At 56.6% G+C, this 12408-nt stretch overlaps 6 protein-coding genes across 6 annotated transcripts; 2 read left to right on the forward strand and 4 right to left on the reverse strand.

Moving 5' to 3' along the window:
* Window positions 1–1409: 1409 nt before the first annotated feature.
* Window positions 1410–1586, forward strand: ACRALDRAFT_2041810 (uncharacterized protein; the record flags this gene model as incomplete). Its single annotated transcript, XM_071021190.1, has 1 exon — window positions 1410–1586. The coding sequence occupies one exon, from the start codon at window positions 1410–1412 to the stop codon at window positions 1584–1586; it is 177 nt and encodes a 58-aa protein (XP_070874468.1).
* Window positions 1587–3272: 1686 nt separating this feature from the next.
* On the forward strand, window positions 3273–4449 carry ACRALDRAFT_1033207 (uncharacterized protein; the record flags this gene model as incomplete). Its single annotated transcript, XM_071014938.1, has 2 exons — window positions 3273–4366; window positions 4419–4449. 2 exons carry the CDS (start codon window positions 3273–3275, stop codon window positions 4447–4449), a joined length of 1125 nt encoding a protein of 374 aa, XP_070874469.1.
* Window positions 4450–4543: 94 nt separating this feature from the next.
* ACRALDRAFT_1071271 (uncharacterized protein) lies at window positions 4544–5465 on the reverse strand (the record flags this gene model as incomplete). Its single annotated transcript, XM_071017848.1, has 2 exons — window positions 4544–5083; window positions 5178–5465. 2 exons carry the CDS (start codon window positions 5463–5465, stop codon window positions 4544–4546), a joined length of 828 nt encoding a protein of 275 aa, XP_070874470.1.
* A 387-nt stretch (window positions 5466–5852) lies between these two features.
* Window positions 5853–6375, reverse strand: ACRALDRAFT_1064437 (uncharacterized protein). The gene has a single exon (XM_071016967.1). It carries the CDS (start codon window positions 6278–6280, stop codon window positions 5915–5917), a length of 366 nt encoding a protein of 121 aa, XP_070874471.1. The 5' UTR covers window positions 6281–6375; the 3' UTR covers window positions 5853–5914.
* A 19-nt stretch (window positions 6376–6394) lies between these two features.
* On the reverse strand, window positions 6395–10363 carry ACRALDRAFT_1082323 (uncharacterized protein; the record flags this gene model as incomplete). The annotated part of the gene is made up of 1 exon (XM_071019294.1): window positions 6395–10363. One exon carries the CDS (start codon window positions 10361–10363, stop codon window positions 6395–6397), a length of 3969 nt encoding a protein of 1322 aa, XP_070874472.1.
* Window positions 10364–10918: 555 nt separating this feature from the next.
* On the reverse strand, window positions 10919–12367 carry ACRALDRAFT_1082322 (glycosyltransferase family 4 protein; the record flags this gene model as incomplete). Its single annotated transcript, XM_071019293.1, has 2 exons — window positions 10919–11551; window positions 11723–12367. 2 exons carry the CDS (start codon window positions 12365–12367, stop codon window positions 10919–10921), a joined length of 1278 nt encoding a protein of 425 aa, XP_070874473.1.
* Between the last annotated feature and the right edge of the window lie 41 nt (window positions 12368–12408).

The following is a 12408-nucleotide window of genomic DNA, read 5'->3' on the forward strand; positions in this document are numbered from 1 at the left end:
AGTCGAATATCCTCTCTTGTTTATATGTACCTTATATTGTTAGCAACAACCCGGAAGGCTCCCTCCGTTTGCGAAGTTCTTCCTAGGTACACAAAACCAAGTATCAATCTCAGCACTGATACTATATGTTGTCAAGGAACCCATCAATCCATATCCTCATGAGAACGATCGAGGCGATCATCAAGGCACGACCAGCATGTCTACCTCGCGGAGATCATGGCTGGCTGCATTTTGGCTAAGCTTCAACCCGCCCTCCGTTTCTGGGTGCATGTTTACTACACGTGTACGAAGTGCCTACGAAGTATGAGATCCGTCTTGTAGGTACGGCATGTACAGCCAGCCCAAAAATACTTATTCTTAGACCAACTAACCCAATCTGACATTTGTCTGGGTCCGGTTCACTGGGCCGATTCCAGAAGCCGTCCTCGTTGCATGCATGCGTTACACACAGCCCTCTACACGTGTACAACGCACACCGCACCGTACTGCCAATGGCGGCATGACGTTGGGCAGCTGGGATCTGGAAAAAAGTACAAAGTACAGCATGCGCCGGTTCATCATCATGATCATGGTCCTCGGTGTCGGTCTTCCTACGATGACTAGAACCGGCTACCATGACTAATGAGCCAAATGCTCGCTCCAAGCGGCATGACGGGCCCAACTCAAACGTCGCGGCACACACAGCTTTTCCCAAGACGTCACATTGTGCGGAAGCCCAACTTGTCTATTCGTACGCTATCTCGAACCAATCCACAGACCACTCTCACCGACTCGCCCCCCGACAAAGATCAAGCTCATGTCACCGACTTGCTACTGCAGGGATTCCCCACAACGACTCATCTTTCTCGTCCTGCTCGCCCGCTCATTCGTTACCCCGCCATCCACCAGGAACTCGCCCAGTCCCTTCGACAACACCTATGCCTACCTCTCCCTCATCGCTTCCCTTGCCCTTTTAATCGCTCGACCCCTCTCGCCCTCACGCCGAGAACACTGCGGCGATTCCCTCGTGATGACCACTAGATAGACTTTCCATTTGGCCAAGTATGGCAAGACGAGACTAAACCACCAAAAAATCCTCGCCCATTTTCTCCAACCCTTTTCTCCAACTCTGTCCTGTCGCGGGGTTCCAATGAATCTCCCTTGTACGGTTTTGTGGCCTGAACTATAGGTCACACCACGACCATATTCCCCCCTCTTTTAATTTGGGCGCGCTTTTGTCACCATCCTCCGCCCTTCTGGCGTCTGTTTCGCAAACCAAGTTGGTTTGGAAAAGACAAGTTTCCAACCTTCATCCATTGAAACGAAGACGAGCCTGAGCCGGTGAGAACCGGTCGGTTGAAGCGAGACGGGCGGCCATCAGACGTTGGATCGATTTCATCCTGTGCCTGCCCCGCAACACCACGCCCAAGATGGAAGGTCGCGCAGCGTCAGAACCCGCCGAGCTCGCCGAAAATGCTCCCCGTCCTTCCTCCACTTCGGCGCCCGACGATGCAGAATCTGGCCAGCCGGCCATGCCGCCCTGGGTCACCGTGTTCATCCTCATGGGTGCCTTGGGCTGTCTCGTCCTCATGTTTTCGGTAGTGTAGGTTGTTTTTCTTTCTTTTCTCATTTTCTTTTCCTTATTTTGCTTCCGTGGACTACCATTTCATCGTGATCCATCCAACCAATCTCAGCTCACTGCCAACATGATGAATCCTATCCATCTACATACCCACTGGAGCCTGCGCACTGGCCCGCTGCCCACTACGTATCAGTTGCTCATCTATGTCTAACGGCAAGGTACTGCATCGTCGTTAGGTCCCTTTTGGTCCACCGACTCACGTCGCGCGGTCACCGTTCTGGCCGTCGCTCCTCGTCCATAGCCGACCCAGAGGCGGCTCGCGAGCGCGACGAAACCATAGCCCGGAAGATGCGCCAGCTTGACGAGTCGACGCCGGCCAAATCATACAAAGACTGGAAGCTGGAGGCGCGAGACGATGCAAAGGCGGCAAGTCACTATGGCACATTCATCGTTTGGTATGGTCATCTCTTTTATCTCTGCCTTCTTTTCCCTACCTCGTTCCATCCCGCCCACTTCCCTCGGCTAACTCATCGAAGCGTCATCTGCCTCGAATCCCTCCAGGACAAAGACATGATACGAAACCTCCCGTGCGGGCACATCTACCACTCGGACTGCATCGCCAAGTGGTTCCTAAAGCAACACGACACATGCCCCCTTTGCAAGACGTACTACGTTCCCCGCGACGAATCGGATTCGAGGGCGGGGAACCGACACGGGTTTAACGAGCAGGCTGCCCTGTTCAGAATCTACCAGACAGTGAGCATATGACCGAGGGACAGGCGAAGCTCTACTCTGTCTGCCAGAACATGGCGTCGATGTTGAGAGATGAATGACGATAATGGTCAAGATGCAAGATGGTCAAGTTGCTCTTCGACGGCATAATCGACAAGAGAACAAGCAAGCACGGCGTCACGCTTTCATTGCGGTTTCCTGTTGGTCGATGGTTTTAACGATGGAATGAAGGATGATGGAATGAAGGAATGATGGTCGAATGATGGGTTTGGAGTTTGGTAATGGAGTATGTTGATGACGGGGATGGATATCTTTTGGGCCCTCTGTTTCTTTTTCATTTGATTTCATTTCCTTTTCTTTTTTTTCTTCTTTTTCCCCCATCTGCAGACACACCAACATGATACCCAGTTTTCGATTACCCAAGATAACAATATAATGCGCACGAGGTTTTCCCGCAGCTCCCATTATCGTCCACGGGCGTCGGCGAAGGCCGCAGGTGCGAGGTAAGGGTTCAGAAGCTCGAACGAGACGAGTCCAGGGAGCGGGGTCATCCACGCACGGACCACTTTGCGTTTGCCCCTCCCGGCGTCGCGGTTTGTTTCGGCAGGTCAACCTTTGACCACTTTCCAGATGAGGGAGGAACGACCGGAGATTACCCCACTCACACGTCACATGTAGGTACCACGACAGAAACCTCAAGATGAGTGTACTCAGGAGATACAGTGGAAGGACCGGGTTACTGCATGACCAGGTACGAAGTACGGACACCTGACATGTGCTTCGGTCGGTGATTTTTTTTCTCCCTTTTTTTCCCCTCTCCTCCGTGAAACCTCTCTCAAGACCAAAATCCAAGTCATAACGAGGCAGGACAGCACAAGTCAAAAGGAGGAAACACGCCCCTTTATCATCCAGACTCACATCAAAGACAGCATCACAGCCAACAAAGGTGGCGGCCACCATGACTCAAGACGAGCTCCCGATGGACCTTCCCATCATCGACCTGGACCTCTTCCACTCCCAACCCCACGACAGCCCCGCCGTGCAGGCCGAATGCCGCAAGGCCGCTGACTCTCTCATCACCTACGGCGCCCTGATCCTCCACGACTCGCGCGTCTCCGAGCAGGACAACTCGACCTTCCTCGACCTGTTGGAGGACTACTTCGCCCAGCCGCGCGAGGCCCTGCGCCGTGACGAGCGGCCCGAGCTGTCCTACCAGATCGGCGTCACCCTCGAGGAAACGGAAAAGCCAAAGTGCGCCGTCGACGAGCCCTGCCTCGATATCATCCGCCGCCTTGCCCCGTCGGAACGGCCCCTCGACATCTCGGCCCACGCACCCGACCCCAAGTGCCGCTTCTTCTGGCGGATGAACGACGCCCTGCCGGCCGAAAAGACCCAGTTCCCCGGCCTCAACGCCCCCAATGTCGTCCCCGAGGCACCGCACATCCAGGGCAGATGGACACCCGTCATGGACCGATGGGGCACCGCCATGAAGTCGGCCGTCTCCGATCTCGCCTCCATGGCCGCCCTCGGCCTGGGCCTCTCTGAGGACGCCTTCACCTCGGCCGCCCGCCACGGGCCCCACCTGCTCGCCCCTACCGCGTCCGATCTCGAGCGTTATGGCCAGGAGGACACCATTTTGGCCGGGTTTCACACCGACCTCAACTTTCTCACCATCCACGGCCGAAGCCGCTACCCGGGTCTCCACATCTGGGCCCGCAACACCGGTCGCCGCATCCCCGTCGCCATCCCGCCCGGCAACCACCTCCTCGTCCAGGCGGGCAAGCAGCTGGAGCACATCACCGGCGGGCTCATCAAGGCCGGCTACCACGAGGTCGTCGTCAACGCCAAGACGATGGAGACGATTCAGCGTCGCCGCCAGCAGTTTCCCGACCGGCCGCTGGTCCGCATCTCGTCCACCTTTTTCTGGCATCTTTCCTCCGACTATGACCTGGCGCCCGTGCCGCAGCTGGCCGAACGAGCCCGCCAGGTCCGCGCTCAGCAGTTCAATCTCGGGAAGGATGAGGGCGAGGAGGTTGACTATCTGCCCATGAAAGTTGGCCACCAGGTGCAGGAGTACGTCTTCCCTTGGCCACCACCATTCTGTATGATACTGACATTTGAATAGGGAACTGAAACACATAGAATTGATGGCATGATGAAGCCCCTCGAACGATACCCATTTGGATAACAATCAAAATTATGTTTTCGTACTTGACGACAGTCCATGATGTGATGTCACAACTCCCCATTCTATAAGTCATGCTGCTGCCTTTGACTCCTCTGCGCCTTTAGTTTCTCAAACACCTCCTCCCCCTCTGCAGCATTCACCCCCTCCTTCACAACCCTCTCGACCGCCCCCTCCAGCGCCTCGGTCCCATCAAGCAAATCCAACCACCCCGTCTTGGTCTTCCCCACCCTCTCCATCAACGCGGCCGCCACCTCCGCCACCGAAGCCCGACTGGTGTCGCCGCCCGCACCCACCGTCTTCCCGAGCTCCACCTTCCCGGCCGGCTCATCCGTCAGGGTGCCGGGCCGCAGGCTGATGGCGGCCAAGTCGCTCCGTTGGGCCGCCTGCCGGAGGAGCTCCTCGTCGGCGACAATCTTGGCCGCGTAGTACCGCGACAGCATCGCGTTGACCTTTTCGGCGTCGGCCCAGGCCTTGTCGTCCCACCAGGGCGCCCGCGTGCGCCGGCACGCGACGTACGACACGAGGATGAACTGGCGGATGGACGGCGTGGCTACCGCTGCTTTGATGAAGTGCACCGCTGCGTCGCGGTCGATTAGAAATGTCTTTGGTCTCGTCAGTACAAACGATCATTGTCCGAAGCAAAGTTGAACTTGTATTTCAGAGTGTCCTTGGACAGTCAAAAAATAGAATACATACCCTCTCTGGATTCCCCTTCCCGCCAGCGCCGGCGCTCCAGAACACAGTGTCGGGCTTGGCTTCATCCAGCACCGCCTGCGCCTGCGCCTGCTCCGTCATCTCTTCAAGGCTGCGCACCAGCACGTTGAGCCGGCCGGTGGCGATGCCGGCACCCAGCTTCTCAATGGTCGGCACTTGGTCGGCGCTGCGGATCACGCTTGTGACGGTCCATGACTTGCGGAGGAGGATGGGCGTGATGAGCTGGGAGATTTTGCCGTGGCCTCCCAGGATGAGAACGTGGCGGGTCATGATATCGGTGACTTGGAGTGCGTGTGTGATATGGTTTTCGCAATGTCTTATATATACTATCCCTTTGTGATCTCCGAGGTCTTGAGGTATGGAGGGGAGAAGAGGAGGCTGCAGGTAAGGAGACCCGGCAAGCTTCACTATATAGACACCGATCGACCCATTCATACCCGCTGTATCTGATTTGTCAACATGGTGATTACATACGACTTACTGCCATCATCCCGCCATCTTAAGCTGCATTCCCGCTCCGCCCCCACCCTTGGACATCATGGATGACGTAGATTACAAAGCATCGAGTTGGACGCCAAGATCCATCGAGTTGGGTATGAGGATGCCATGGCCATGTCACTTTTAGGATAGTCGGAATGTCCTGCCTTTTCGTGTATTGACCAGAGACTTAGCAAGTAAGTAATTAGATAGATTAGCTCTACGGCGCCAGTGACAGCAAGCTATAGAGTAGGTCTGTAGAGAAGAGAGCAAATGATATCCCGTTCTTCCGGACGGCACCATCGAAACTGGGCCGAGGTAAGGAAATTCAGGCGGTGGACGACGTGCTGAGGCCAAGGTCCAGTTTCCTTCCCTTGGGTTGCTGAGAAGACGCGACCAGAGACGGCGTGTGAAGCGTACGAATAAGAAACCCTTGTCCATGAAATGTAATCGAACCCAGCGTTGAAGTCCCACGCTACATGGCATAAGAAGCAAGCGGGAATAGAAGGTAGCTGTGTGTTCTGCCCCTGTATATGATCCGGGAGCAAGGGAAAAAGCAAGGTGAGGTGAGATGAGAACCCCGTGTAACAAAAGAGAGAGGAGCTCATCTTCAAGTTGGGTTCTGGGAAACAAAGAATTGAGAATGGTTCGGTGTTTCCACCTTCTCGTCGGCGCGATAGCAAGAAGATTGAAGGTTGGCAGCAAAAACGGCACCCACATATCTATCTGTTATAGTTGCGTCGTCTCGGGGAGCGATGGCGAATATCATATGACCGACGGCCCGGGGATTGACTCCGGTTGAAATCGCCATAAGCTGATCTGCGTCGCGTGTTATCCCGCGTGCCAACCCGGCTCGTATGCGGAGGACCCTGTCTCCCGCGCGTCGGCTGCTCCCACTGGCCGTTCCCCTGTGTCATCCCTCTCACAGCACCGCGGTGTGACCGACTTTGTTCATCATAATGGGGCGCGCCGGCTTGACGAGGAGGCGTATCCGGCAGCGAGAAGACATGCGAGGAACGGGACGCCGAGCAACGGCTCGGACCGGGCCCATCATCGTATGGATGGCGGGACGCCGGACGGGGCTGTCCTCCCCCGAAACCCATCCATTCGGATGCCTTCGAAATGGCCGACGTGGTAAGCGTGGTCAGGTCCGACCAGTTTTTCTGGATACGCCCCTTCCAGTTGTTCTCCTGGTACGACGTGTTGCTGGCCGCGGCGGCGACTGTGTTGATCTGCCGGAGGGTGGCGCCCCATTGCTCCATGGAATACAGCTCCTCCAGGAGCTGCTCAATGTCGTTCTCATCAGGAACGGCCGTGGTCCCGTCGCTCGTCATGCCCTGCTCCAGCACTCGGATCCGTTGCTCGTATTCCGCCCGCATCCGCATGAGAGCATCCAGTCGTGCTTCCGAGTTTGCGGCCCCCGGGAGATTGTCCGACTTGGCCTTGCTTACGGTTTGCCGTTGCTCCTTTATCAGCTCATCGAGGTAGGCGAGCATATCGTCGTTGTATGGGGCGATGCTATTCGCTTTGAGGAAGAGTCCGAAACGGATGGCGGCGTCCTGGAGGGTCTGGCGATGTTGCTTGGCCTTCTCCATGTTCTTGTTGATGCTTTCAATGGCGTGCCTCTTCAGCTCCATGTCCGAAACGTTTGCCTGTAGCTGTGCCTGCACGCTGGGGTCCTCTTGCTCTACAATCACCTCTTCTTGCTCCCATTGGAAATGCAAATGCTCCTGCCAGTGATGGCCACAGCGTTTGCACATCTGGGTGAGACGACACATCACGCAGCAGTTGGCCAGCCGGGAGTCGCCGACGACCTCTAGCGCAGCGCCGCGACTGCACCCGTCGTGACAGATGGAGAGATACACGGGTCGGAGCTCGTCATTCCCAATGTTTTTGTATTCCACGCAGTCAGCATTGCGGCACACTGTTCGAGGGCGATCGAGTCGGGTAACCAGAATATCGACTTTCTTGTAGTGGAGTTTGGATCGCAGCTTCTCGCCGCGGCATTGCACGTCCTGCAACTCCTCCACTTGATCCTTGGCCAATCGAATGGTGGATTCGATGCTACTGGAGATGTCGGCCATGGGCTTCGTGAGGCCAATGACGATCTGCCGGACAGAATTGATACTCAGAGTGTTCTTGGTCGCATGGGGCTGGAGGGAATCGAACCGAGCCATGAGCCTCCGCGCCTCTATGGCGGATCGATGCCAGCTGCTTCGAAAGTCATCAACGTTGCCCATCTCGATGCCGGCCTCCTTCCGTGCCGCGAGATACCGGAAGCTCTCCGAGTCGAAGCAAAAGACCGTCTCCCGGCCGAGCTTGATGTCGATTGACTTGTGGCCCCGGATCAGCGTCTGGAGGGGCTTGTACGAGTCTCCAGGCATGTAGTTCGTCTGGCGCGTGTTCGTAAAGCCGAACACCAGGTTCCTGGCCGCATCTCGGTGGAGGTGTGTCAGGAGCTCGTTGACGCAGAACCGGAACATCAAGGTCAGGCGGGACATGTTCGGCTTGAGCAGGACGAGGATGCCGTGGATATTGTCATGATGGCCGACTGTGGCTAGGATGTTCTCCATATTCTTCTGGTCTTGTTCGACGCCTCTCGTGTCACCGATACCAGGCGTGTCGATGAGTCTGAGAACCTGGTTGCCGATGGCTATCCGGTGCACCTTGGTCCCCTGCGTGGCAGACTGGCCGTGGGTTCCGTCTTTCTCGTTGTCGTCGCTGTCCCCGACCTTGACATCCTTCTGCACAAAGCCTGCGTCGATATCGTCCTTGTCTACGTACTGCATCGAAAAGGAACAAGGGACGAGATACGAGAGCTCGTCGTCGTCCATGGCCTCATCCAGGGAATCAAAGAGAAGATAGTTGATGAACGCGTTGATAAAAGTGGACTTGCCCACCCCCGTCTCCCCCAGGATGAGTATGTTGAGCTCCTTGTACTCCTGGAGATTCGACAGGTGCTTGTTGAGCATGCTGGGTGGGTATTTGAGAAAGTTACGCCCATGCTCTGCCGAGGTGCATTTGAACTTGAATGCTTGTGGAGGTGCACGGCCGCAGCCGCAGTAGATCGAGCCGTCCGCGTATTCGAGTCGCTGGGCGCACGTAGAGCACCACCAGTCCCGGGGATCGGAGTTCTTGCACCTCCTGCCGGGACACTTGATCTGCACGGGCCGTCGGTCCCGTGGAAGAGGTGCCTCGGTCGAATCAAGCTGGCTCGGGTCGTACTGGGTCAGGCACTTGTTCTCCAGCTCATCCTCGTCGTATAGGACGTCGGCTTTAACGAGCTTGCCTCTCTTGTGATGAGAAACCCGAGGCATACGGGAAGCTGACGTCTCGCCGGTGCAATCGCAGGCCATGACAGCTGCGGGAGTCTTGGAGGATAGCAAGTCGATAACAAAGCCTGCATTCTTGTCCCACGCATCTTCGTCGCTCTCCGAAGTCTCATCATACCACAAGACGAAGACCTCTTCTTCGTGCTTTATGGCAAGGTCGACCGCTTCCTTGTCCGCATGGTAGCCGCCCAGTTCGGCGAAGAGGGTTTCGAAGCTAGGCTTGCAGTCTTGTGGCTCTTCGGACACCTGCACCTCTGCAATCGAATTACTGCAGTCGAATTCCCGTAGTAGGGCAAAGAATGGTTCGGCTGATGCGACTCCAGACCGACACTCGGAGAGAGCCTTTACGAAGCGCGTGTGAAACTCGTTGTGTGTCGCAAGGGCGAACCCAAGTTTTTGCTTCGCTGTCACGTAGTGATTCTCTGCTTTCGATACATAAAGGTCCTGGCAGTTGTCCTCCAGTGTGCGGATGGTTGCTGCCCAGTCGTCGAAAAGTCGAATACAATCAGTGAGCACCGATGGGTTCTCGACCAGAGGTACAGTTTGCTGGGGGAAATTCCCCGGCATGATATATCCGAGGAGAGGAATGGGAAGCAGACTGAACATGATGGGTCTGCCCCTACCTTCACTCGCGGCAGCAAGTTGATCCATGCTCGCTTGGAGGATATCGCGGGCGGAAGCGCAGGATGTTAGTACGGTCCCATCGTGGTCTGGAAACAGGTCCGAGTAAATTGTGAAGGTCGTGTTTGGGAGGGCGACAGGTTGATCGTCGGCTTGGTGAGTATCCGAAGCCCCAGCGGTCTCAGTTCCATCAAGAAACGAGGCAAGCTTGGTCAGTTCCGACTTGAGGAAGGATCGCGAGAACGAGTCGTGAGACTTGTCCATCAGCTCCTGCCGGGACGCCACGATGGTCTGGACGCCCCATGCGATTCCCACCAGAACGTGGGTCGCAGTGTTGTTTTTCAGCTTTTCCGTATCCAATACGGCGGCGAGCTCTTTGCTGGGCAAGAAAAGTTTTGTCTCTTGTGTGGTGACGGTGTGGTAGAGGGTCGTCATGGCCGACAATCCTTGATATGCCTTGGTGGTGAGGTAGGCACCAGCACCGGTTGTTTTCACCATGTTGGCCAGCACGCTAGCTGCAAGCTCGGGATCGACCTTCATATGGTTGAAGCGCTCCGTGTAGGTGTCGGTCTCACTGTAGTGAGACTCTCGAGAAGGGATTGGGCGGACCTCGACGGCGCTGGACGGCACCTCTCCGCGTACCAGGCTGAGAGGAAGAAAATCATCTCGGCGGGCATCGTACAGGTCGCCCAGTGTAGCGGCCCGGCCAAGTGCGCGGCGTTGACGCACCGGACTCATGACGTCTCGAGGACTGTGATGAAACTGGCAGTAGAGTGGAGTGAGGTAGAATGCCGTGGTTGTATGGAGAGACGTGTTGTTTTAAATCGAGGAGAGGAAGAGTAGTGGGACTTGACGGGATTGAAGGAGAGAAAGCTATACGAAAGTTGAAGATAATTCGAAAAGCTGATGGACACTCCAAGATAAGCAGAGGCAAGATCCCAGCCAGGTGAGGTATTGGAAGGTGTGAGATGGAAGAAGCCTTCTGGTTGTGCTAGAAAGGCAGGAAGTTGGAAAGGTAAGAACCGAGGTAGAAGGAAGACGGGCCAGGTAAGAGTCGGAGCTCTAGATAACCGGAGAACTGATTCGAGTGGAATATCAAGTTGTCAACCAGCTGGGATCGAAGGAAGGGGTTTGTTCAAACTGTTCCCACCAACTTCTGCGACGAGGCAGGGAGCAGGCTAGGTTCGTAAACTCAAAGTAGGGAAGCAGGAGCGCGGTGACGGGCCGTCGAAGAGCTGAAAGAGCCAAGATGATTTGTTGGTCAAGGGGAAGAGCAACGAAAAGAGAGCACTGTCACGTCTGTTTGTTGGATTTCGGGGGCGTCTTGCGCGGCCAGTCGCGAGCGATGTCAATGTTCTCGCGCGGGAACAGCACCTCCAGGGCCAAGAACAGCAAGTAATCGATAATGACGCAGAGGCAGAAGAGCTTGCCGGCCCAGATGCCGCAGCCGTAGTAGCGCTTCAGCCTGTCGATGAGGGCGAAGCTCTGCTGGCCGCCGCGGCCGCGCATGACGCCGTAGCCCTCGTAGCCCTCGTAGCCGTAAAACTCGGCGTCGCTCAGCTCGCCGTAGATGCCGTCGTAGACGCGCTCGGTGCGCATGGCGACGTTCTCCCACGAGTACATCTTCTTGACCTGCTCGTGGAACCGCTCGGTGCGGACCTTGTTCGCGCGGAGGGCGGCGATGGCGCGGCCCGTGGCGGCGACGAGGTCGTCCTCCTCGGGCTTGGCGAAGACGGTCATGTGGGACGGGAGGACCTCGGGGATGCCGCCGACCTGGGTGGACACGACGTACAGGCCGCAGCTGGCGGCCTCGACGATGACGGTGCCAAAGGCCTCGGTCAGGCTAGGATGGAGGTAGATGTGGCCCCGTACCATGACGTCGCGGACTTCTTCGTGGCGGACGGGGCCCAGCATCTCGACGCGGTCCTGCAGCAGGTTCTGCTCAATCATCTGCTCGAGGTCGATGGCTTTGGGGCCGGATCCGGCGATGATGAAGCGGGTGTTTGGGTGGTTGAAGAGGATGGGGGGGATGGCGGCGGTCAGGAGATCGGTTCCCTTGTTATAGAAGAGCCGGGAGATGACGACAATGGTAATGACGTCGTTGGGACCCAGGTGGTTCGCCGGCGGGGGGTTATGGGCAAAGCCGTCGGGCGGGGGGTTGGGCGGGTAGTTGCGAGGTCGAAAGTTGTCTGCGACGACGGCGTTGGGGATGACGGAGACCATGAGAGGGTCGAGGGAGGCTCGGAGGACGGTGTTTTCTTTGCATGTGTGGCTGACACATATGACATGGTCCACGTCGCTCAGGATGAACTTGAGGATCTTGTTGGTCAAGATGCTGGCGGCGTCGGCGAAGCCAAAGAGCGAGTGGTCGGTGAAGACGGTTCGAAGGCCCATGGTGCGGCCGTGGAGGATGGCCTCGTGGCAGAAACTGCTCAAGCTGGCATGTCCGTGGACAATCTCAATGCGCTCTCGAATGACAATGTTCCGAAAGATGGGAAAGAAGGAGAAGACGGTGGGAAAGGTGGCCTGGCGGTAGATGACGAGGAAGGGAACGTGGTAGACCTTGAGGCCGTTGGCCAGGTACCGGATGCCCTTGCGGTTCTCGTAAGCGTGGGTGATGACGATGACTTTGTGGCCGCGATCGATGAGCTTTGACGAGAGCTGATAGATGTGACTTTCGATTCCTCCTGGTTGCGGGAAGAAGAAGTCGCAGACCATGGCGATGTTGTATGTCCGGCCCATGGTGACGGTAGAAGCGAAGCTTGGGAGCTTCGGTCCGGCTA

This window comes from Sodiomyces alcalophilus (genome assembly GCF_042370955.1).
Source record: "Sodiomyces alcalophilus JCM 7366 unplaced genomic scaffold ACRALscaffold_4, whole genome shotgun sequence".
NCBI classification, from domain to species: domain Eukaryota; kingdom Fungi; phylum Ascomycota; class Sordariomycetes; order Glomerellales; family Plectosphaerellaceae; genus Sodiomyces; species Sodiomyces alcalophilus.

What these genes read in the sequence shown, in the direction of transcription:
- ACRALDRAFT_1064437 (XM_071016967.1), bottom strand. Translation starts at nt 6,280, where the DNA reads ATGAGCTCCTCTCTCTTTTGTTACACGGGGTTCTCATCTCACCTCACC.